The following is a 24238-nucleotide window of genomic DNA, read 5'->3' as shown; positions in this document are numbered from 1 at the left end:
ATTTGTGTACATTTTTATTTGATACAGTGTATAATTTTTGCATATGGTACTTAACTGACTTATGTTTGGTGTATTTTCTTTACAGTTTTACAATATAAATGAGTGAGAGCTGTACTACTGACACAACTAAATTTAAGAAGAGTTACACTCATTTGCTGTTGGTTTGTTGCTGTTGGTCTACCTGGATAGAAACCATTGGAACACTTAGGAAGGATAGAGACCCTTTCTTATATATATATATATATATATATATATATATATATATATATATATATATATATATATATATATATATATATATATATATATATATATATATATATATATATATATATATATATATATATATATATATATATATATATATATATATATATATATATATATATATATATACACACATGTTGGTGTTGTTTCCACAAACATTTGTCCTTGGGAAAAGGGGTCCTTGACTCAAAAATATTTGAGAACCCCTGGTATACAGGAAAGGTTAATCACAACTGGCTCATGTAAGCCCACTGGACCTTTTCCCAGAGAGGAAAAAAAAGGAAGAAGGTGATTTTCACAAGAGAAATATTACAAGACCGCTTTCAAAGCAGGTATCAAATTCCTGTGTTATTTGCTTAGTAAGACTGATCCAAGAAGCAGCATGGGACAAAATCGCCTCAGTGAACTGGGTATTCTCTCTTTTGAAAATAGCAGTGCAAAGGCTTTGGGACAGGACAATCACTGAAGATCACTTTGCTGGGAGCAAAGCCCATAAAATGAGCCTCTAATAAGTGAGTACATCTTCTTGTTATGAAGTGGAAATAGTGGGGTTCAAACCTACAGAATATGCCAAAGAGCAGTCTATTGTACTTAGGTCCCGCCAAATGAGCCTTTTAAGCCGATGTCTAACGATGATACGTATTCAATTCATTCATCCATTCGTAATTGCAAACACGTCTATTTCAATCGATGGAGACCTGAGATGTACCGCGGAGGCTCTCTGCTGGGCAAACTAAATATTACATCGACAAAAACAAAACAAAGCTTTGACCACGAGTGCAACTCCGACAAAACAATGCACGAGCGAATAATGAAATCCATCTGACATGATTGTACAGTATTTGCAATTCAGCTTCTGCGCCGCTTTAGGTGAACGCAGAGTATAAAGTGCGTAATGAACGTAGAAGTGCTGGGTAAATGAACAATGAATTACTCTTTTAATGTTTATGTGTCTAGATTCCGCATTAGGCGTGACCGATGAGGGTGGAATGCATGATTGGTCTTTCACGAAAGGCTGTGTTAACAGAGATCAAGCACGTAGAAATGTGACGACGACAGCAGTTTGAAGGTCACATGACGTCTTGTGGTCGCCGTGTGATCGCGCAGACAAACGGTAAGTTTAAGATTAATCTCATCGATACATATTGTCGCAATGCATAAGATACAGCATTCAACTAAACCTGCTTATACTCGTACACATGGGAGACTTAAAAAAAGAAGAAAAAAAAGAAAACACGAGAAGGTGCCTCGGCTGTTTTAGGGACGTGCAGACCCAATCACCACTTGGAACTCGAACGCTTCCATTCACTATCATTGCTGTAACTGGCTGCAGAAACTGGTAAATCATGGATAGTGCGCTAAATTTGGGAATGGGGCTTTTACAAAATTACTCTTTACCAGGCAAAAACATATTTATTACATAAGTGGAGAGTTGATTTCCACAAGTTGAATGTTAAAGAGGTTTGATTCCCACCCTGGCCCATAGGTTCCGACTCTGGTGATTTTATGTCTTAACATATGCATGATTAATATAACTCCAGCAAATCACCAAAATAGCATGTAATTAAACATGCAGTTTCACATAATTTAGAAAAATAATTGCCAGAAAGTTACATTGTATAACTACTAGTAGTTGCTAACTTTTAATGCAATCGTTAAGCTCAGTCAGATTTCCCACACTGTGAGCGGCAAATGAACGCTCCTCCAATCTTGTGTTCGATGCTGGTGACGCAGTATTAATACCCCTTTCCTCGCTACATAGCGCGGTATCTTTTGTGCCATGCAAATACACAGTTACGGATAGGCTGTATTCCACCACTTTTATTAATTAATATGCGTATATGCAAAAGGGTGAGCTTTTTCACTTCAGTGTACGCTGTTGCATAAACGTATGCTCGAGTGTAGTGTGAAGACAAAGTCAAAAACCAGCCACTCCTATTTTTTTCATACTAGGCCGTATCAGGCATGTCCAAAGTCCGGCCTGGGGGCCAAATGCGGCGCATGGTCAATTTCCATCCAGCCTGCAGCCTCCGTCATCAAGTCAATAAGGTCTGGCCTACATGGAGAATAAATACATTGGGCAGCAGCGCCGTTTACGTGCGTGTGCTAATTGCGGCTATCTATAGGCTCAATTAGGAACAGCAAATTAGTATATGAGTAATTGACTGTATGAGCCCCTAACTTTCTAAAATGGCGACAATCAACAAAAGGACGAAAGTTGACTGCGAGGGCCGACGGTTCAAGGATGAGTGGAAATTGGACTATTTCTTCACTGAAATACGGAAAGACTGTGTCTGCTTCATTTGTAAAGAGACAGTGGCTGTTTTTAAAGTGTTCAATGTGAAGCACCATTACCAAACAAAACATGCTGACATATATGGCAAGATCACAGGTAATGAACACAGCGAGAAACTGAAACATCTTGAAGCTAGTTTAATCTCACAGCAGCAATATTTTACAACTTTTACCGACAGCTGGATAAGGACAAGTCGAGAGATTCGAGCATTTGGTAAGAAAATGCTAAGCTTGTTCGGGTTGACGTATTTGTGTGAGACATTCTCGGTTATGAACATAAATAAGAGCCGTGTGAGGACACGGCTATCGGACTCTCACAAGACATCTTCTGCATCCATACTACTGCCATAGAGCCACACCTAGCCTTTGTCCTGCACTCCAGATCTCAGTTTCACCCATCACACTCATGCGAACGAGTCGTTTTTTATTTACGATCAGTCTGAAAACGTTTTTTTTTTTTTTTTTTAACTTTTCACTCCATAATAATAACCATTTAAAATACAGTCAACATTTATAGTTACTAATGTCATATTATGTCATAGGGCTCATTTAATGAGCCCTGGACTTGTTGATACAGTATGACTATTACTTGTTCATTTCTCTGTTATTGTGTTTACAATTTTTGTAAATATTAAACTGCCATGGTGAGATATTTTTTTATGTTTCAAATGTAATTTGCACACAAGAGTACAATTACTTCTGTTCAACTGTTACAAAAAGTTAATTAAAGTGTTAAAAAAAGTAAAGTTAAGTGAATATTCAATTTCAATATTTAATGTCAATTCAATTTTGATATGCACGTTTCAAATGAACCAAAACACATGCTTAAGATAGTTGAAATTAAAATAAAAAAGCAAATGCGAAACACAGAACGGCACACTGAAATGTATTTAAATTAATTGCTGTTATATGTAAAGAACGCCCGCCAAGGTTGGCCCCCTCTACATTTTTAACACACCAAATCTGGCCCCCTTTGCAAAAAGTTTGGACACCCCTGCATGACGGTCATGAGTCACAGATGACCTGCCCACATCCCTTAAAAAAATAAAAGGATTTACGTATCTTGGCCTTCATCAATCTAAAAGTAGAAAAAAAAATATACATAAAAGTATATTATTCCTTTATATATTCCTACTATTGTTTGCTTATAGTTCATAGTTGTTCACACATATAGTTCATAGTTGTTCACAGTACTTCTCAATTCATCCATCCATCCATCCATCCATCCATCCATCCATCCATCCATCCATCCATCCATCCATCCATTAACTTCCGTTTATCTGGGGTTGGGTCGCGGCAGCAACAGCATGAGCAGGGAAGCCCAGAATTCCCTCAACCCGGGCCACTTCGTTCAGCTCCGCCAGGGGAATCCCCAGGCGTTTCCAGGCCAGCTGAGAAACATAGTCCCTCCTGCGTGTCCTCGGGTCAATTATATTTTGCAAAGCGCCCAGGAAAGGGAAAACATTTTGCACCCGTCCCCCACTTGCCACTCCAACCATATAAAAGACTATCTCTAAACATTGTATAAGTATCCCTAAAACTTTATCCTTTTCAACACTGACAAAAGCAATATAAACAACTTTAAACAACTACTTTTTTTTTTACAGCATTTATGGTTTGTCTAAGCAGAAAAAAAACAAGTTCATCAAGAAAAAAATTCCCAATTCTTATTTTATCACAATTACACTTCACCTGCCAAAAACAAATCATTTTCCACATCTGTACACTACGCCTTTAGTGCAGATCAGCCAAGCAACACGGTTTGCTTGGTTGAGCAACATGTTTTTGTTTTTTTTAAACAACTTTATTTAACAACTTCCAATGTAAAACTTCCAACGTTAAACACAATTGATTAACATAGCACCACTTCCCTGCAGTGAGCATCCAATCACGTCACAGTCGTGAGGCTTCTAGATGGCCACCTTATGACTTGATTGGCTATTGCAACTGTCTATTAACTATATGGACCCGTTCACATATCTATGCCCACTGCACAGAAGCCTGCAACTGTTGATTGTGTGTTACGGCGGGACGAGGGAGGACCCAAGAGCACGCACGCACTGGTAAGGGCAATGGCAGAGTGTTTATTGAACAGAAGGTGCGGGTAGTCGTGGGAGCTGACGGGAGCGTGGCACAGACGTCTGGGGGGTTCTGGAGTCGGGAGAGCTGGGGTTTGGCTGGGAGTCGGGCAAAGGGAGCGAGACGGGAGGGGGGCTCGGGCATACAGGTAAAGACGGCAGGCTAGCGGGTGGTCAGAGGCAGGCAAGGTCGAAATACCAAGGATCCAGTCAATTCGGCAGGCAATCGGGAGGTCAAGGGCGAACAGGGTCGGACAACAGGCAGGCTGGCAGGAGGAATTGCTGGAAAGCTCGGCGTAGCGCATAGAGACGATCTGGCGGGTTGTGGAGGGAAGTGACCGGGCTTTATACTGAGCGGGTAAATGGTTGCAGGTGTTGGTGTTCGAGGCTGATTAGAAGGAGGGCTGAGCGGGTGTGGTGAAGCTGGAAGTGAGGTGGCTGAAATGGTGGACTGTGACAGAACCCCCCCATCAAGGGACGGCTCCCGACGTCCCAAGGCCACCACTGGGCGGGAGGGAAAGGCCAACGGCCGGGGAAACCCCATGGGCGGGGGGGCGGGCAACACGCCGGGGCGCGCCACGACGCCCAGACGGTCCAGACGGCTGATCAGGATGAAGGCGGTGAAAGTCAGAGACCAAGGAGGCATCCACAACCTGGCGGGCTGGGATCCAAGACCGCTCTTCCGGGCCATACCCCTCCCAGTCCACTAGGTACTGGAGGCCCCTGCCGCGGCGACGGGAGCGGAGCAGCCGCCGGACTGTGTACACCGGGCCCCCATCAACGAACCGAGGAGGCGGAGGAGGCGGAAGCGCGGGAACCAGGGGGCTATCTATTGCAGGCTTGATTCGGGAGACATGGAAACTTGGGTGAACACGCATCGAGCGAGGTAGGGCAAGACGCACAGCTGACGGGTTCAGTACCTTCTGGATGGGGAAGGGACCAATGAAACGGGGAGCGAGTTTGTTGGATTCCACTCGAAGGGGCAAATCCTTAGTGGACAACCAGACCTTCTGACCCACCTGGTACGTTGGGGCCGAAGTACGCCGCCTATTGGCCGTCCGAGTGTAGCGTTTACTGGCCTGCAGCAAGGCCGAGCGGGCTCGGGCCCATGTCCGGCGGCACCGCCGAGCAAAGGCAAGGGCAGACGGACAGGTGGCGTCGTCGTCTAGAGCCGGAAACAACGGAGGTTGGTAGCCGTGAACGCATTCGAAGGGGGAAATTCCTGTGGCGGAGCTGGTCAGCGTGTTGTGGGCATACTCTGCCCACTGGAGCTGGGCCGACCAGGAGGCAGGGTCTCGGGATGCCAGACAGCGGAGGGCAGTTTCCATCTCCTGATTTACTCTCTCCGTTTGCCCGTTGGTCTGCGGATGAAACCCGGAGGACAGGCTGGCCGTAGCGCCAATGAGCCGGCAAAACTCCTTCCAAAAAGCCGCCCTGAACTGAGGACCCCTGTCTGACACCACATCAAGGGGAAGCCCATGTAGGCGGAAAACATGGTCAATCAGGAGTTGTGCCGTTTCCTTTGCGGAGGGAAGCTTCGGGAGGGGAACAAAGTGAGCCATTTTGCTGAATCTGTCAACTATGGACAGGATGGCAGTGTTACCGTTTGATGGAGGTAGACCGGTCACGAAGTCAAGTGAAACATGAGACCAAGGGCGATGCGGAACAGGAAGGGGGCGCAGCAGCCCGGAAGGAGCCTGATGTGACGATTTATTCTGACTACAAATGGGACAGGCCTGGATAAATTCACGCACGTCCCTCTCCATAGAGGGCCACCAGAACCGTCGCCTGAGGACAATCAGGGTCCGTTGAATGCCGGGATGGCAAGTCAATTTCGAAGAGTGAGCCCACTGTAGAACTTCGGAACGAAGATAGTCGGGGACAGGCAGACGGTTACTGGGACATTGGCTTGGTTTAGTCTGCCCCTTGGCAGCTGACTTCACCTTCTCCTCGATCTCCCAGGTGAGCAAGCCAATGACACATGACGGGGGAAGGATAGTCTCGGGGTCCCGGCATGAACTGTCCTCAAGTTCAAACTGCCTGGAGAGGGCGTCCGGCTTGATATTCTGGGATCCTGGGCGGTAGGAGAGGTTGAAGTTGAACCTGGTGAAGAACAATGCCCAACGAGCTTGGCGGGAGTTCAGCCTCTTAGCCTGACGGATATACTCGAGGTTTTTGTGATCTGTCCACACCACAAAGGGGATCTTCGTTCCCTCCAGCCAGTGCCGCCATTCCTCCAGGGCGGATTTTACGGCAAGTAGTTCGCGGTTTCCTATGTCATAATTTCTCTCTGCGGGAGAGAGGCGCTGAGAAAAGAATGCGCAAGGGTGGAGTTTCCCATCCTTCCGTGACCGCTGGGAGAGAACGGCCCCAACCCCAGTCTCCGATGCATCAACCTCGACCATGAATTGTTGACCAGGATCTGGCATTTGAAGGATTGGGGCCGATGTGAAGCGGTGCTTGAGTTCCTGGAAGGCCCTTTCGGCACCTGGGTTCCACCGGAAAGGGGTTTTGGGGCTGGTGAGAGCCGTAAGAGGAGCTGCCGTGGCGCTGTAATTCCTGATAAATCGCCTGTAAAAGTTAGCAAAGCCAAGAAAGCGCTGCAGTTGTTTTCTGGTTTCGGGCGTTGGCCAGGAAGTAACAGCCGAGACTTTTGCGGGATCCATACTGATGCTATCCTTAGCGATTATGTAGCCCAAGAAGGACACTGATGAGGCATGAAACTCACACTTTTCCGCTTTGACAAACAGAGAGTTTTCCAGCAGGCGTTGCAGAACTGCGCGAACGTGGAGAACATGCTCACCCTGCGTCTTGGAGAAGATGAGAATGTCATCCAGGTAAACGAATACAAATCTGTCGAGCATGTCCCGCAGGACATCGTTGAGTAGTGCCTGGAAGACCGCTGGGGCATTGGTGAGTCCAAAGGGCATGACTAGGTACTCATAGTGTCCGAGCGGGGTATTGAAGGCAGTCTTCCATTCATCGCCTTCCCTAATCCGCACGAGATGGTAGGCATTGCGTAGGTCGAGCTTTGTGAAGCAGGCAGCCCCCTGCAGTAGCTCAAACCCTGAGGTCATTAGTGGAAGAGGATATCTATTCTTAATCGTGATATCGTTCAGGCCCCGATAATCGATACAAGGGCGGAGAGTCTTGTCCTTCTTCTCGGAAAAGAAAAACCCTGCCCCCGCCGGAGAAGAGGAAGGACGTATGATGCCCGCCGCTAGCGACTCGTTGACATACCTCTCCATGGCCTGCCGTTCTGGACCCGACAGAGAGTATAGGCGACCCCTTGGAGGCGTTGTCCCGGGCAATAGGTCAATTGCACAATCATAAGGGCGGTGGGGAGGCAGGGAGGTTGCACGCGCTTTGCTGAAGACTTGGCTAAGGTCGTGATACTCAGGCGGCACACCAGCGATATCGGCATGCGCAGGCGGAGCGGCGAGGGGATCAGGAACAGATGCGCGCTTGAGGCAGGAGAGATGGCATGATGAGCCCCAAGCCAAAATGACTCCCTTCTCCCAATTGATGTGAGGGTTGTGGCGACAAAGCCAAGGCAGCCCCAAAATTAGCGGTATCTGCGGATGATCTAGGATGCAAAATTGTATTTTTTCCTCATGGTTGCCTGACAAGCGCATAGAGAGAGGTGCAGTTTGGTGAGTTATCACCCCCAGGGGGCGCCCGTCCAAGGCATGGGCAGGTGAGGGTTTGGGCAGAGGGAAGCTCTTGAGACCGAGTTGAATCATTAGCTGCCGGCTAATGACGTTAGCGTCAGCCCCAGAGTCCACCAGGGTGCCTACAGTGTGGGGGCCATCAGACAGCAGGAGTTGGGCTTGTAAGAGGGCTCTGTCACGGGACAGGGAAAGAGTCACTTGACCCATTTTTACTCTACTCGGGACCGGGATTGGTCTTTTCACTGGGCATGCGGAAATAAAGTGTCCTGGTTCCCCACAATAAAGGCAGAGCCGGGCGGAGCGGCGGCGTTGCCGCTCTTCAGGAGTCAGGGGCGCGCGAGCTGGCTGCGTTGGCGCACTCCCGCCACCGGGAGGAGCTGACGTCGCCAGATGGGAGCTCACTCTGGCCGGCGGAGAAGCCCTCTGGTGCGTCTCTTCCCGTTGCAGTTCGCGTAGCCGATGCTGCAAGCGGATATCTATCCGCGTCGCCAGGTTAATCACCCCGTCCAAGGTGACGGGGAGTTCATGAGAAACTAATTCGTCCTTAAGACGGCTGGACAGTCCATGAAGGAAGGCGTCTACGAGTGCGGGACCGTTCCACCTATTCTGACTGGCTCGCGTCCGGAAGTCAATGGCGTAATCCGCCACCGTTCCGTCGCCTTGACGCAACTCGAGCAGACCCCGGCCCAATTCCGCACTGGCGTAGCTGAGTCCAAAGACTTTTAAAATCTCCTCCTCGAGCGCCTGGAAGGAGGCACACGCGGGTGACCGTCTCCTCCATTCCGCCGTTCCCCACAAGCGGGCTCGGCCCGTAAGGTGGTTGATGACGAACGCTACTTTAGCGCGCTCGGAGGCAAATGTTCGGGGCTGCAGGGCGAACAAAAGTGAACAATTCGTTAGGAACGCCTCGCAAGTTTCGGGATCACCTTCGTAGCGTTCCGGGACGCCAATTTGGGGCTCGGGCCGGTCATGAGGCAGAAAATTGGGCGGATGATCGGGAGCGGATGACGGCTGGATGAGGGATCGGCGCGCTGGGTCCATTTGGACTGGCCAGATCGTACTGTTACGGCGGGACGAGGGAGGACCCAAGAGCACGCACGCACTGGTAAGGGCAATGGCAGAGTGTTTATTGAACAGAAGGTGCGGGTAGTCGTGGGAGCTGACGGGAGCGTGGCACAGACGTCTGGGGGGTTCTGGAGTCGGGAGAGCTGGGGTTTGGCTGGGAGTCGGGCAAAGGGAGCGAGACGGGAGGGGGGCTCGGGCATACAGGTAAAGACGGCAGGCTAGCGGGTGGTCAGAGGCAGGCAAGGTCGAAATACCAAGGATCCAGTCAATTCGGCAGGCAATCGGGAGGTCAAGGGCGAACAGGGTCGGACAACAGGCAGGCTGGCAGGAGGAATTGCTGGAAAGCTCGGCGTAGCGCATAGAGACGATCTGGCGGGTTGTGGAGGGAAGTGACCGGGCTTTATACTGAGCGGGTAAATGGTTGCAGGTGTTGGTGTTCGAGGCTGATTAGAAGGAGGGCTGAGCGGGTGTGGTGAAGCTGGAAGTGAGGTGGCTGAAATGGTGGACTGTGACATTGTGATGGGCCGGTCGTAGGTAGGTTTCATACAGCCTGGCGACATGAATTAGCTGACTTCTAATTGGCTAAAAACTTCAACCTAAAACTACACCACTGGAAGGAACATAACCAAATTGATTTAATATAAATATAATAAAGTAAAAAAATTAATTTGAAATGAAATCAACTTAAAATAAATAAATAAGTTTATTATAGTTATGATAATGATGTCAAATTATGTTAGGTCAGCTGGCGTTGCTGGCCCAGACAACCCACCACTGGTATTGGAGCACTTGACAAGTTCTGGAGGACACTAGATGACACCTGGTTTTCAGCAAATACTGTCCCATCCAAATCTGGTCTTGCATGTGAAGACTGCATCATAACATAAATAGTGAAGGCTGTATCATAACATATTTAGCCATGCTTGTGTGCTGCTTTATAACTCTGTATGACCTTGGCTTAGTAAGAAAGTGCATTCTGTTTAAACCAGCTGCATCCAGTTTTGCTTTGATTTCTGTCCAGGTGGAAAAATACCCAAGAGTTGCTAAGTTTCGGTTTCGTTTTGATAAGGTTTGTTTCAAGAAGTTTTTGTAATTCCCTGCTAAGAGTATAAAAGAACTTGCCTTTAATGTACTCTTTGCACTTGTGCTCGGTCGCGGCCTTTGCCTGCATGACATTTGTGCCCAGAATATTCTGCATTAGAAACTTCGAAGTGTTTGTCATATTTCATGCCTCTGGAGTCCAGTTATTGACCAAACCTGCATGGACGAACATGCGGACCCCAAAAGGCTTGCCTTCTAACACATGTAAATTGAATTTCCCTGACATTACAATACTTTATGGTCATTATGCCTGATTTAAAAAAAAAAAAGTCATGAAAAATAATTCTTTGGCTATCATAATATAACGCTAGTTTTGGAGGACACTACACCATCAGTTGGAGACATCAACCTTCCTATTTTAATAATACACAACTTTCTTTTGTTTGTTTAGGGTCGTTCAATGAAGTATTGCAGTACACGTGGTGGAGTCCATGGACAGGACTTCCAGGATGTATTATTCTCAGGTTATGCTCCTGATGGTGGGATGTTCATGCCTGAGAGCATTCCCATTCTGAGTCTAGAAACTCTGAGGTGCTGGAGTGGATTGTCGTATCCCAAGCTGGTAGTGGAGGTATCCTCAATCTTCATTCCCTCTCAGATAATACCCAGAGAAGACCTGAAGGGTGAGCATACTGTCACATGAGGAAAATGACTCAAATATTTGATTTATATAAATCCGGCATTTGATATATATATATATATATATATATATATATATATATATATATATATATATATATATATATATATATATATATATATATATATATATATATATATATATATATATATATATATATAAATCTTACAATTACGTTTCCCTGTGACAGTTCTTGTAGACTCTGCTTTGTCTGGATTTGCTGTGCCTGATGTGATTAGAACAATCCAACTGAAGAATGGCTTATCAATCTTGGAGCTCTTCCATGGGGATAGCCTGGCCTTTAAAGACCTGGCTATGAGCTGCACAGTGCGCTTTCTGGACTACTTACTGCAGAAGGAGAAACACAGTGCTATTGTTCTTGTTGGTATGAAAGTGAATGAACTGTATTTTGAAGGATGTAATGTTTCTTTTTTTTCCCACACTACAGTGAGGGAGGATAACTAACTCACTACAGTGAGTAAGGATAACTTGCACAGCTGTAACATATTAAAATCTCACATGACCTCTCTTCCCCTGTATTCAAATGTAGGTACATCAGGGGATACAGGTGGCTCGGCCATCCAGAGTGCAAAAGGCCTCTGTGGTTTGGATCTGGTGGTGGTTTACCCTCGAGGACGCATTACTCCTGTCCAGGAGAAACAAATGATTACATGTCTGGAGGATAACATCCATGTCTTTGCAGGTGAACACATACAATGGTGTGCATTTTTGAAGAATAACACTCCCCTACTATATATCATTGCAGTCCTTCAATTTTGCTATCAAACAGTATGGGTTATTTTCGTCTTGGTTAGAAAAAAAAAAGGATTCGGTCTTTCTGATGTTAAACTCTTGGAGGTGAATGTAGTTCACATTTTGATGTATTTTGATGTACAGTACTATATTTTGTGTTTTCAAAGCTGACGGCTCATCAGATGACATTGATCAGCCACTTCGTTATTTATTTGCTGATCTGGAGCTGGTGAAATATCATGGTCTCATGAGTCTTAACTCTGTGAACTGGTCCCGCATCATGATCCAGCTCGTGCATTTCATCTACGCGTACTTGCAGCTTAGTGGCTTGGAGCTGGATGAGGCTCACAAATCACTGCCTGAACTTGAGGTGGTGGTGCCCACCGGTGGAGCAGGTAATATTGCAGGTAGGCGGATGACCCACAAACAATACATACGCAAAATAAAATGTCACAATTCTCACATACATTCCAATTTGAATCACTAGTTATTACTTAAAGTATGTTTTAAATCATCCATCTATCCAGCCATCCATCCATTTTCCTGAGCGACTTATCCTCACTCGCGTTGCTGGCTTACTTGTGCCTATCCTTAAGGTGCCTATGTCATCTGGCAGTAGGCAGGGGACACCCTGGACTTGTTGCAAGCCAATCACAGTGTTTTAAATTAGAGCCTACCAAATCCATGGCACAAAGCAGGAGAATAAGCATGCTTTTGTCTGCAGTTTATTGTACATTCAAGAAAGTTCTGTATCACTTCATCACAATGCTGTCAGTGGAAAAATTAAACTTGAAAGGATACTTTACCTATTAGGGGTCTACAACTCATTTTTATTGTGGGCCACATTATAGTTATAGTTTCTGTCAATGGGCGGTAATAACTGTAACGTCAAATGAATTGTCAACTTCGTCACACACTTAGCTAGTTTTGAAATCAGAGGTCAGTAAAAACTGTTCAAAAGAGATATTGGGAATTAAAAAAAAAAAGTTTTTTTCTCCCCAAAACATTTAAAAGTTGAAGACAACTTGTAAGTTTGTTTTTTTAGCCAGAAACCTAAAGTCAAATTTAGAAAATGTTAAATTCCTGAAGAAATTGCGTGTAAAGGCGAAACCACTGAAGGGTGAGGTGTTGAAACGTGGAAGGACCTGGAACGTTTGAATGATGTGAATCTGTGAAGAAATGTGAATAATTCAAAGTTGAAAAACTGACAAAGTTGAACTGTGGAATGATGTGGAATGTATGAATGGTATGAATCATAAAAACTGAATACAAAGTAAGAACAGTTTGAATAGGCTAAATAATGTGAACGTAAATAATACAAAGTTGAAAAACTGAAAAAGTTGAACTGTGGAATGATGTGGAATGTTTGAATGGTTTGAATCATAAAAAAACGTTGAATAATACAAAGTAAGAACAGTTTGAATAGGTCAAATAACGTAGAGAATACAAGTGAAAACTGAAGAAATAAGTGTGAAATGAGGAAGCCCGAACCGGGGCTCAAACCAACAGATTTTCAACTGGAAGACGACAACTCTACCACTGGGCCACGGCACCTCAGCAAAGTTTGAAACTGTGAAAGCTTAAAAATGAAGTGTGAAGATCACTCCATTCACTTAACATTTGGACGTTTTTACGGTGGAAAAACATCAATTGTAGGAAAACAATGAATATTTGAAACTTGAAAAAATGGAATGTGGAACGATATGGAGTTCGAACAGTGTGAATTGGATGAACTGGGAAAGAGAAGAAAGGTGCCAAAAAAACGGACGGAAGATGGCCACCCGATGGCCTCATGGGAAATGGAGTACTTTGTATAACTAAATCATAGTTGTCAAACTCCAGTCCTTGAGGGCCGGTATCCTGCATGTTTTTGAATCCTCTCTCTCGCCAACACACCTGATTTAAGTGATAAGGATCATTTTCAAGCTCCTGTTAATGAACTCATCATTTGAATAAGTTGTGTTGGGGTGAGAAAATTGGAAAACATGCAGGATACCGACCCTCGAGGACTAGAGTCTTCAGACTGTGTAATCAAATGTCCAAGATGGCCGCCTGATGGCCTCATGGGAAATGGAGTACTTTGTGTAACTAAATCATAGGTGTCGAAGTCCAGTCCTCGAGGGCCGGTGTCCTGCATGTTTTTGAATCCTCTCTCTTGCAAACATACCTGATTCAAGTGATTAGGATCATTTTCAAGCTCTTGTTAATGAGCTAATCATTTGAATGAGGTGTGTTGGGCTCAGAAATCCATAAAACATGCAGGATACCGGCTCTCGAGGACGGGAGCCTTCAGACTGTGTAGTCAAATGTCCAAGATGGCCGCCCAATCGTCTCATGGGAAATGGAATACTTTGTGTAACTAAATCATAAGTGTCGAACTCCAGTTCTGGAGGGCCAGCATCCTGCATGTTTTTGAATTCTCTCTCTCGCAAACACTCCTGATTAAAGTGATTAGGATCAATTGCAACCTCCTGTTAATGAACTAATCATTTGAATGAGGTATGTTGGGGTGAGAAAACTGGAAAACATGCAGGATACCGGCCTTCGAGGACCGGAGTGTTCGGACTGTGTAGTCAAATGTCCAATGTGGCCGCCCGATGGCCTTATGAGAAATGGAGTAGTTAACCATGTCCGAACGCCCACATAATGAATGACCTCAGTGAAAATGAATGGGTTCTATTTGGGTGCAGAATGGGAATTATGAAATAATTATGAATTGTTATACATGAAAAATATGGAATTATGTGAAAATATTAAAATTAATGGATTATCAGAATGATGGGAATGATCCATAAAGCAAATCAAATGAGTTAAATGTCTCGATTGTGCAATGAGAAAGCTCAGAATTTGAAATGTTAAATGTCCAAATTGAAATGAATATTGGAATATTGAGGTCAAAAATAATAATAAATAACAGTAATGAGTGAGGTAAATATAGTTACTATGAAATGGGAAAGCTAAACACGTGAAATATTAAATCTCCCATTAGGCGTGAATGGGACCCACAACCTTTCAGCTGGAAAACGACAACTCTACCACTGAGCCATGCCACCACAGCAAATGTAAATGTGAACTGTGAAAGGTGTAAAATTGAAATGTGAAGAGGAAGTATCCCTCACATGAATGATTGGAACAATATGAAATTGGAACGTGTGAATCGAATGAACTGGGAAGGTGTCAAAAAAACGGTTGGAATGAAAAACAAAAAAGCCTGGGTTCGAACCAACAAACTTCCGGGTGGAAGACGACAACTTTACCACCAAACCGTGAAGCCACGACAAATGTTGAAGATGTGAAATGTGAAAGCTGTAAAAGTGAAATGTGAAGATCTCTCCATTCACTTAACATTATTAAGGTGGAAAAATGTTAATTGTGAAAAAAAGATGAATAGTTGAAATTTCAAAAATGCAATCGCCCCTCACATGAATGATTGGAACGATATGAAATTGGAACGGCGTGAATTAAACTGGGGAGTTGAAACGCGCCGAAAAAACGGTTGGAATAAAAAAAAAAGAATAATAAGAAAAATAATAATAAAGTATAGGAATAACATATGTGTGTTTCACCTTCACACAATTAGCATTTGGCAGACTACATAAAATGATGGAGGGCCAGATCTGGCCCTTGGGCCTTGACTTTGACACTTGTGTATGAAGCCTTTTTTTTTTTTTTTTTCAGTAATAAAAAGTTGATATTTTCCCAGTTTGGGTTCATGTGTATGAAAAATATTTGTCCTATGTTTATTTTAACATACTTTACTAAACTTTTGTTTGGAGCTTTGAGATTGTCATCTTTCTCTCAAAGTGCAACCACAAAGTAAACAGCTCTGGTCATGTGACAATATTCTTTAAACATGTGACATTGCACACATTTCATCTACACATTGTAGTATTTCAGTACTTCATTAAAAATGATTGAAAATCATTTATAGAGCCTCATAATAAGAATTTTCTTGACGGTCACTTTTGTGACCGATGGGTTGAAATGGGTTAACCGTGCATAGAATAATTTAGGTATCAAATGAATTATAGATTATATTATAAATAATTTTAAATTATAGATAACATAAAACCACAGTAGTAGGAGTTGGAGAATGCATTAAAAAAACGTTCATATGGTATTTTACAAATAAATGACCTCTTGCGGAATTTTCTAAAATGTTCACAATTAAAAACTAATGTTATCACTTAAAAGGACAAATTCACAAGACACATGTTTGAAAGCTTTACATAATAAAAAGCAATACATTTCATCCAGGCTGGTGTGGCTGATACTGTACTTTTCTCTTGTTTACTGTATATCCATCTATCACACAGCTGGCTTAATTGTGAAGAAGATGGGGTTGCCCTTGAAGCTGGTGGCCATGGTGAATTCCAATGACGTTGTTCACAGGACAGTAACCTCTGGCGACTTTACCATGGCTGCTGATGTTACACAGACACTGGCTCCTGCCATCGACATCCAGGTAGTGCAACTGTTATAAGCAATGATAAATAAATGTTTTTTAATGACTTTATCTGCTGACATTGTCACATATTGTTACATTGAAGTTTGAAAACACATGCAGGTTGGCACAGTGTAGAACACAGGTGACAAACTCACGGTCCGGGGGCCAGATCATTTTAGGTTGCCCGCAAAATGCGGATTTGACTTCTAAGTTTCTGGCTAAAATACCAAACTTGCAAGTTGTCTTCAACTTTTACATTTTTACGGGGAAAATAGCAACCATTTTTTGTTCCCAAGCTTTCTTTTGTACAGATTTACAAGCCTCTTATTTCAAAATGAGCAAAGTGTGTGAGGAGCTTAAAAATTTATTTGACGAGTCATTCTAGCCCTCTGACAGAAACTATAATTATAATATGGCCCACGATAAAAAAAGAGCTCAGTTTGTACCCAATGCCTCTCTTTCAGGTAAAATTTTAAAAAACACATTCAAGAACTCACATTAAGGAAAATACTTTTTTTTTTTAAGTCACTGACTCCTTTTTGGAGAGTAATTTTTCCAAGAACTCCCATTGCAGATGTTTGTGGAAACAAAAAAACTACCTAAGAGCCCTTTTTATTCACCAACAGATTCGATTTGATGACAAGTACATTTGTTACTTTTCTGCCATGCTGAAGTTTAAAAATTAAAAATTGCAAGCGGGGTCAGTTTTTCCCAAACAGGTTGCTGCTATTTAGACAAAAACAGCATTATAAAATAAAATGTTGCTCTAGCTTTGCTCGCTTCAAGCTGGCATTTGTAAACACCAAGCGCATTTTGACAAATTTATTATTATAAAATTATTACAGTTTCAAAGATATATTAAACTGCTTGAATTGATTGGTTGCTTTCATAATTTAATATCAAATACAATGGAATCAACACAAATAATAATATATATTTTTTTATCAATAACTCAAATTATTTTACGGACCCCCTGCAAGTCAGGCAATGACCCACGGGGGTCCGTGGACCCCACTGTGAGAAGCACTGATATAAACTGTGCGAATGGCTTGTGATAATTGTTTTTGATTAGGACCCTTATAACATGGAGCGAGTGTTCTGGCTGCTTCTGGACAGAGACTACGCTTTGGTGAAGAGTATTATGGAGGAGTTTCACCACTCACATCAAAACACTCTCCTTGAAAACCACCAAAAACTGGTACCAACTTTCTAGGCACTCGACAACTTCTATATGTCAACCATGCACAGTCTACTGAACATTCCAATACCACTTCATTTACACTTGCATTTTGTACTTGTAGTTGTCCAATACTTTCTCAAGTGGAACAGTGAATGATGAAGGCATTTTAGAGACAATGAGGAGATGTTGGGAGGAAAACCAATATGTGCTGTGTCCTCACACTGCAGTGGCTGTATGGCATCACTACAACTGCCGTCACAACCCTGCTGTTAAAAGGTTATTGATTTCTTGTGTATTCACATTCACACGAAGGCCGCGTACAAATAACTCATTACTTTCATTACTTTAAAATGTAAAATAAAAAATAAACAAGTAGTTATTAGGGCCCTCGCAGACTGGGCAACATTTGGGTAATGGCATGTTGGGATAAATGCACGTTGGAATTTTTTTTTTTTTTTTTGGGGGGGGGGGGGGGGGGGTCATATTGCAGAATAAAAACTATGGTAATTCCCACAATTTGAGACTCACTTTTTTTCTGAAAAATGAAGGTATGGGTGCTTCCTAAAAACAGTAACTTAAAAATTAGATTTTTTTTTCTTTCTTTCTTTTTTTTTATTCAACATCATTCAAGGAAAATTTCTGAAAAAAATCTGTTAGCCACATAAACCAAGTTTTGAACACAGATGTGCATTTTTATTTCAGCCGTATTCTTATTTACAATAAATACCGTAATGGAATGAGCTAGAGGGCGGACGTCAGTTGGCTCAGCAGCTAACAGCAGCTTTTGTTAGCTGAGCTTGTTACGGCATTATTTTCAATAAAAGAAGCGAGCATAACTGAACCAAGGGCCGAGTCCATGCTTGTTCACACAGGAAGATAATACGTTTAAACAAAGGTGGGCAAGTTAACATTTTCTTGCTGGTCCAACAGTCGTCAGTGCCCAGCAACCCTTCTTCATCGTCAGTCCGACATTTTTTTTCACACTGAAAATACTAATCATCAGTCAGTTAGATCAGTGGTTCTCAACCTTTTTTCAGTGATGTACCTCCTGCCAATTATCCTTTCAGCTAAGTACCCCTAAACAGTGCAAAGCATTTTGGGGTTTAAAAAAAATAAAATAAACATGTCATCAGTGTCTTATTTATTAAATTTTAGACCCTTTCAAACATCAAACTTGTGATCGTTTGGATCATAGAAGAAATCTGTTATCAAATAACTTAATATATAATATTTTTCCACAAAAAAATAATCAATATAAAGTGTCAGACCTGTTCTAAAAAAAATAAATAATTATGTATATTTGTCCACAGAAAAATATTAAACATAAAGCGTCCTCTTTTGGGGTTACAGAAGAAATCTGTTCACAAAAATAAATCATTAACTTTATTATTGATAAATGTTTGTTCACAAAAAATAATCAACATAAAGTGTCAGACCTGTTTGCTAAAAGAAATCATTTTAAATAAATATTTGCCCACAGAAAAAAGGGTCCTCTTTTGGGATCACAAAAATAAATAATTAACTTGACAGGTAGCAAAAGTTTGATTCGTTCGACTTCTTGACCCACACGTGAGATAGACTGCCTGCGTCCTTCCAATGCAATATAACATAAAAGGCTCAGTGAAAGTAGCATATGATAACATGTTCGCCACTTTACCTGCGTTAGTTAGCTGCATTACCAAACTTACAGTGAGTAATACTGAAGCCAAGAAACCAGGAAAAGGATGTGATTGGCTGCTGCAGCAGCGGCCTATTCATTTTAGTGTGATGCTCAATGAGAGCTACACTCTGCAGCTGTCTGTTAAGCAGACGACATGGGCGGGAAATAAAACTCAATGGTTTAGACAGACTTGGATGGTTTTAAATAACTTCTAAAACCATTATATATTGCCAACCGGTTATCATTCCCTGCCTAGTGTGGAGGCAATGTGTTTAAACAAACAAAGCTGTACGGAAATTTGATTTTTTTTTTTTTTTACACACACATGGATATGTGTTAAGTGGGCCAAATATATAATTTTTTTTTCACCCGGCCTGATGTGTGCAAAATTTGTTGAGTTTATTTGCATGTTTCGCTCCCCAAAAGTCTGATTCCTTTTTAAAATAATCATAATTTCGGCTGCTTGGGTCCTAATGAAAGGATTTAGCATGAATAAGCAGAAGTCTTAATGTAAACCATCCCCTTCATCCAATACTATCCATTAGTGAGATCCCAGGGACTGTCAAACTATTTTTATTTTACATGACAAAAGATCCTACCCATCTTCATTCTCAAACCCTCTCTTTCAGGTGTTACCTCGCCACAGCATCCCCAGCCAAGTTTCAAGCAACAATAAAGAAGGCCGGGTTGAACTTTGACCTACCTGAAGCAGTCAAGGCTTTAAATGAATTACCTTTGCGTTATCAGAACCTGGAGCGCACTTCAGACTGGTGCAAAGACTGGGAACAGAAACTTAGACTGACAATTCAATCTGTGACATCAGCTCGGAAAAACAAAGTGGCTTATTACAAATGATTTTATGAGTTAAACTTAAATGAGAATAGAATCCCTATATTCAGGGGTGCACATAATTTTTTTCGTGTTACTCACAAGAGTACCAGGACGTAGTATTTGACACTCACCTTTTCTTTCATTAACACTAGAAGGTCCCGCATTTGGGTCTACTACTTATAAAGACCACTGGGTGCCAATTGGTACCAAGGAGTTTAGCTACTGTAACACCCTAAATTACCTGTGAACGGCTAACAGTGTTATGTAAATTGAAAAAGAGAAGTTGCACACTCACTTTATGTTGTTGGGGGAGCAGCAGACATGCCAATTGGGGTCATTATGTGGGGGTGGAAGAGCTTGCACAGACCCATCTTTTGAAAACCATTTAAGATCAGAAAGGCTGACATTGCACACAATTTTATCTTTCTGAGCGAGCAACACACAAGTTTTTCCTCTGATGGTGAGATTTATTGATAAAATTGGACCACTATGCTAAAACAAAATGTCCAGATAACGACCACATTTACATGCATGATGCTCCCCCAGCAAGATGAAGTTATTGTGCAACTTCTCTGCTGTTTAATTTACATAACAAAGTTAGCCATTCACAGGTGATTGAGGATGCGAGCGATAATCCTTGGTGCCATTTGGTACTCCGATGGTCTTTATAGGTAGAAGTGCCAAAAGGCACCTCTCTGGTCTTTCTAGTGCAGTGGTTCTTAACCTGGGTTCGATCGAACCCTAAGGGGTTCGTGGAGCCTGCGCAGCAGAGGTTCACCCCTCAGTCTAAAAAAAAAACGTTTTATTTTTTACGAAAGAAGGGTTCGGTGAATGAGCATATGAAACTGGTGGGGTTCGGTGCCTCCAACAAGGTTAAGTACCACTGTTCTAGGTTTAAGAAGTCTTTCTCAATGTCATTTTCAGTGTCGCTCCCACATTAAATGTACTGTTTATGCACACAGCAACTTCACTCTATTCAAACCTGTGTCCTCAAAAAGTTGTATAAGTCCATCAAATGTGGTTTGAGCGGTTTGTATGGGACCTGGTTTAATTTGCAAGGAAGTCAGAGGTAAATTCTACATCACTGTAGTGTAGAGTGACAAAATAAACGATCACATTCACACCCTCACAAGAATGAAATGCAGCCCTGACAGCCGGTCCTTGCCGCTTCAGTAAACAAATATCCTCAGAATAGGAAGTGCTTAGCTTTATGAAAGGCTAGAGAGAAAACTATGCCCATGGATCCAACATACTGCTTGCATGTTAATGAATGAGACCGGCTCCACATCTGCGTATCCGCTGAGCTACGCTGTGTAGTGGCTGCGTCGTTGCACGATAATCCACCCATTTTACGCACGACTTGTAAGATCTGCTCTGCCGCCATGGTCGATTCCACAGGTCAGAAAGCACTAAGCAGGAAAAAGAACGTGATCTAAATCCAAAGTGACAAAAAAAAAAAAAAAACTCCACATCAACACGATTTGTCTTTGACTTTCCTGATTGACTGGATGCATCCAAAAGCGATGTTCTTCTGTGACATTGTCATCAAGACAAAAAGAACAAACATTTTCATCTTAATTCTAGATTCCATGGGTTACACAGAGCCTGCGTTCCTGCATTTTGTCTCGCCACCCAGCAAGTGGGCGATTAGCTATTGCTTCTCTGTTAGCTTGTTAGCCACAAGTTGTGCTACATTCGTGTGCTCTTTTCATATTCGTCAAATAAATGATGATTGAAAGTGTTCGAGCTTGTATCAAATGCACCTGTTTCATCTGCTTGCTGAGGACATGAGCGGTAAATCTTGCACCCCATTTAAGTGTGCTTCAAGCCAGGCACAGTTGTTGCCATGGGTGTATGTAGGGAGGGTACGCAAATGCGCGAAGTAAAGCACGCAATGATACACAGTGATTTCTGTATCAGATGTGTATCTGCGTACCATTTATGTGCATGCCTGCCTATATTGACATTATATAGCTTGCATACATACTTTATTCTATTTACTGTTCATATGCATTTAATATGTACAACTTGGAGTAGTGCTCCCGTTTCATTTCATTGTATACCAGCTATACAATAACAATAAATTCCTATGATCACAACTCACATGAGACACGATTTCACGTCTTTGCATGAACCTCTCCTTAGGATTGGTGAATCTCTTCTTTGAATTGGTGAATATCTCATTTGGATTCATGGATCTGATCCTATCCTTTGCATTTGTGGATCTGAACCTTTGGATTTTAGTTGAATATGCAAATTGAGATGACGTCAGGCTAAGCTTCCAGGCAAAGTCAATCCATCTGCATTCGTCAACATGCATACATCTTTTTGACAGCAATCTTCCTTTATAAAAACCAACACCTGATTGTTTGGAACATGAATGTCCAATTTATTCATTCATAAATTATTTTATGAAATTGGACTGACAAGTGTTTACATGGGCATCAAGACCAATTCTAAAGGCCTTTTCCAAGTTAAATGCAGTCCTTGTGTCTGCCAGAAGAGAGCACTAACTGTTAGAAAAGCTTTCCGAAATGTAAATTTCCCCAAATATTGGCCCCTAAATGGCCCACAAAAGCTTCATTTGAGCATTAATATAAATGTGCATACCTTATCCTTAAAATTCATTCAATCAATCAAATTTATTTGTATATCCCCGAATCACCCAAGTCTCAAAAAGGTTTCACAGGTGAAGAGGTCATGTCGAGACTTCTTTTGAAAAAAAAAAAAAAAAAAAAGCCATACAGAGACATCTTTTCGTTATTGGTACACAACAGCATCCTTTGGTCAAAACTCCCAGAAGGGGAAAGAAAAACTCAAAAACCCCAATTTGGGGAAAATCTGAATCTTTCAGAAGGGACCACAGGTGGAAGGAGCCCCCTTCCAGGCTCAACAGGTTGAAGTGGATGCTGTGGTACAGACAGATACACAATACAGATTGCAGAAAACCTATAGGGGGAAAATACCGAAAAATACGGTATATATTTTTCGGACTAAAAACCGCTACTTTTTCCTCATGATCTGTAGTTAATAGTCCAGTGGGCCTTAACTGTTTTTTTTTTTTTTTTGCTTGCCCCCAGCAAGCAAATGTGTGTATCTGTTCCAGGTTTCAATTTATGGAACAACTATGAAATAGAACTGAAAAGATGTTCAAATATGTTGTGACTAAACATGCAGGCATGTTCAGTCTGTTAAAGAGACGATGTTGCTGTTGGCAGACAAATACAAAAAAATAAATAACAAAAAAAAATATATAAACTTCCATGTACCATCTTTTTGTGTCTTTTGTGTACCTCATGTTAATACAAATCTGTCACCATCGTATCCCTTGAGATTAGCATTGAGCCCTGGATTTCTAGTTCCTTCTCTGTCTGAACCAAGTACTTTAGGTTTGCGGTGCGACACTGTCACGAATACTTTACATCGAACTGTATTGTATTGTGATATTGGCTATTTGAACTTAAGCCGCATGTACAAACAGACTGTCACAGAGCATAAAAAGTAGAAGACGTATTATCGAACCCCACTTGCCATTTATCAGTGAGTGGAATAAATTTGTTTTCACTGTACGCTTGTTCGTAGGCATGAATATGAGGAACTAATATGCATGCCTTTCTGATACGCTTTATATCGTAATACATTTTAAGCGTCCCTTGTATACGTATAATTAAATGAGTGCAATTCTGAAATGTATAATTTTGAATTAATATAAACGAAAGCAACGTCGTACCAAACATGTTTACTTGACAATGTTTAGGATCGTGCGTTTTCCGAGTACTTGCGAACGCAACGCCTGTTTGACAGCTACTGCAAAAATGGCGTCTGTTCAGTTGAGCTATCAACACATTCTTCTCTTCACTGTCTCTCTCAGCTGTCAGGAAACTAGCTGTGTGGGTGAAGATTAGTCGGAAGCGACCGTGGTCATCTGTTGGCATTTGTCCACCGCTGTGTAGTTTTTATCCATCCGCTTTTGATGATGACAAAGGCTTGTGCAATAAATTAACCGACCGCCACAACATCTCTGGATCGCGCACAAACAGTGCTTCAAGTGATATGTTGAACAGGTCAGACATGATTTTACTTCTACCTGCGTACTGTCGTGTAAGTAGAAACGTGTCTTATCTGTGACTTAATGAGTCATTTTGGTCAGTGGGTGTCTACGATCAGAGCAGTCATGGAGGACAATAGACTAGGTGTCCTTTCTAGAGCGACTGTTTACAGCAGAGAATTAAAAAAAAAAAAAAAATCGA

At 42.4% G+C, this 24238-nt stretch overlaps 2 protein-coding genes and 1 long non-coding RNA gene across 5 annotated transcripts in view; 2 read left to right on the top strand and 1 right to left on the bottom strand.

Moving 5' to 3' along the window:
• Positions 1–1121: 1121 nt before the first annotated feature.
• Positions 1122–22091, top strand: thnsl2 (threonine synthase-like 2). Of its 3 annotated transcripts, XM_088435060.1 has the most exons (10): positions 1122–1155; positions 1225–1381; positions 10869–11100; positions 11308–11502; positions 11668–11820; positions 12038–12277; positions 16187–16335; positions 17390–17515; positions 17619–17773; positions 19787–22091. In XM_088435060.1, the coding sequence occupies exons 3-10, from the start codon at positions 10878–10880 to the stop codon at positions 20010–20012; spliced, it is 1467 nt and encodes a 488-aa protein (XP_088291186.1). In that variant the 5' UTR covers positions 1122–1155; positions 1225–1381; positions 10869–10877; the 3' UTR covers positions 20013–22091. The 3 variants fall into 3 exon arrangements, with proteins under 3 accessions (XP_088291186.1, XP_088291185.1, XP_088291187.1); XM_088435059.1 differs by having other exon boundaries at positions 1150–1381; XM_088435061.1 differs by lacking the exons at positions 1122–1155; positions 1225–1381 and adding an exon at positions 1506–1606.
• The window catches only part of LOC148411325 (uncharacterized), a 14550-nt gene continuing 586 nt past the window's right edge, over positions 10275–24238 (bottom strand). The window contains exons 3-5 of the long non-coding RNA XR_015867953.1: positions 11642–11763; positions 11287–11465; positions 10275–11093 (exon numbers count right to left, since the gene is read on the bottom strand). This is a non-coding gene — a long non-coding RNA (uncharacterized LOC148411325). The remainder of the gene's footprint in view (positions 11094–11286; positions 11466–11641; positions 11764–24238) is intronic.
• The window catches only part of dqx1 (DEAQ box RNA-dependent ATPase 1), a 20856-nt gene continuing 20406 nt past the window's right edge, over positions 23789–24238 (top strand). The window contains exon 1 of the mRNA XM_088435056.1: positions 23789–24052. The gene's annotated coding sequence lies outside the window, so the exon portion shown is untranslated. The remainder of the gene's footprint in view (positions 24053–24238) is intronic.

This window comes from Hippichthys cyanospilos, chromosome 15, assembly GCF_059441005.1.
Source record: "Hippichthys cyanospilos isolate Australia breed blue-spotted pipefish chromosome 15, RoL_Hcya_1.0, whole genome shotgun sequence".
Taxonomy (NCBI): domain Eukaryota; kingdom Metazoa; phylum Chordata; class Actinopteri; order Syngnathiformes; family Syngnathidae; genus Hippichthys; species Hippichthys cyanospilos.
Note: the sequence above shows the minus strand (reverse complement) of the source record. Positions and strands in the feature narration are given on the sequence as shown.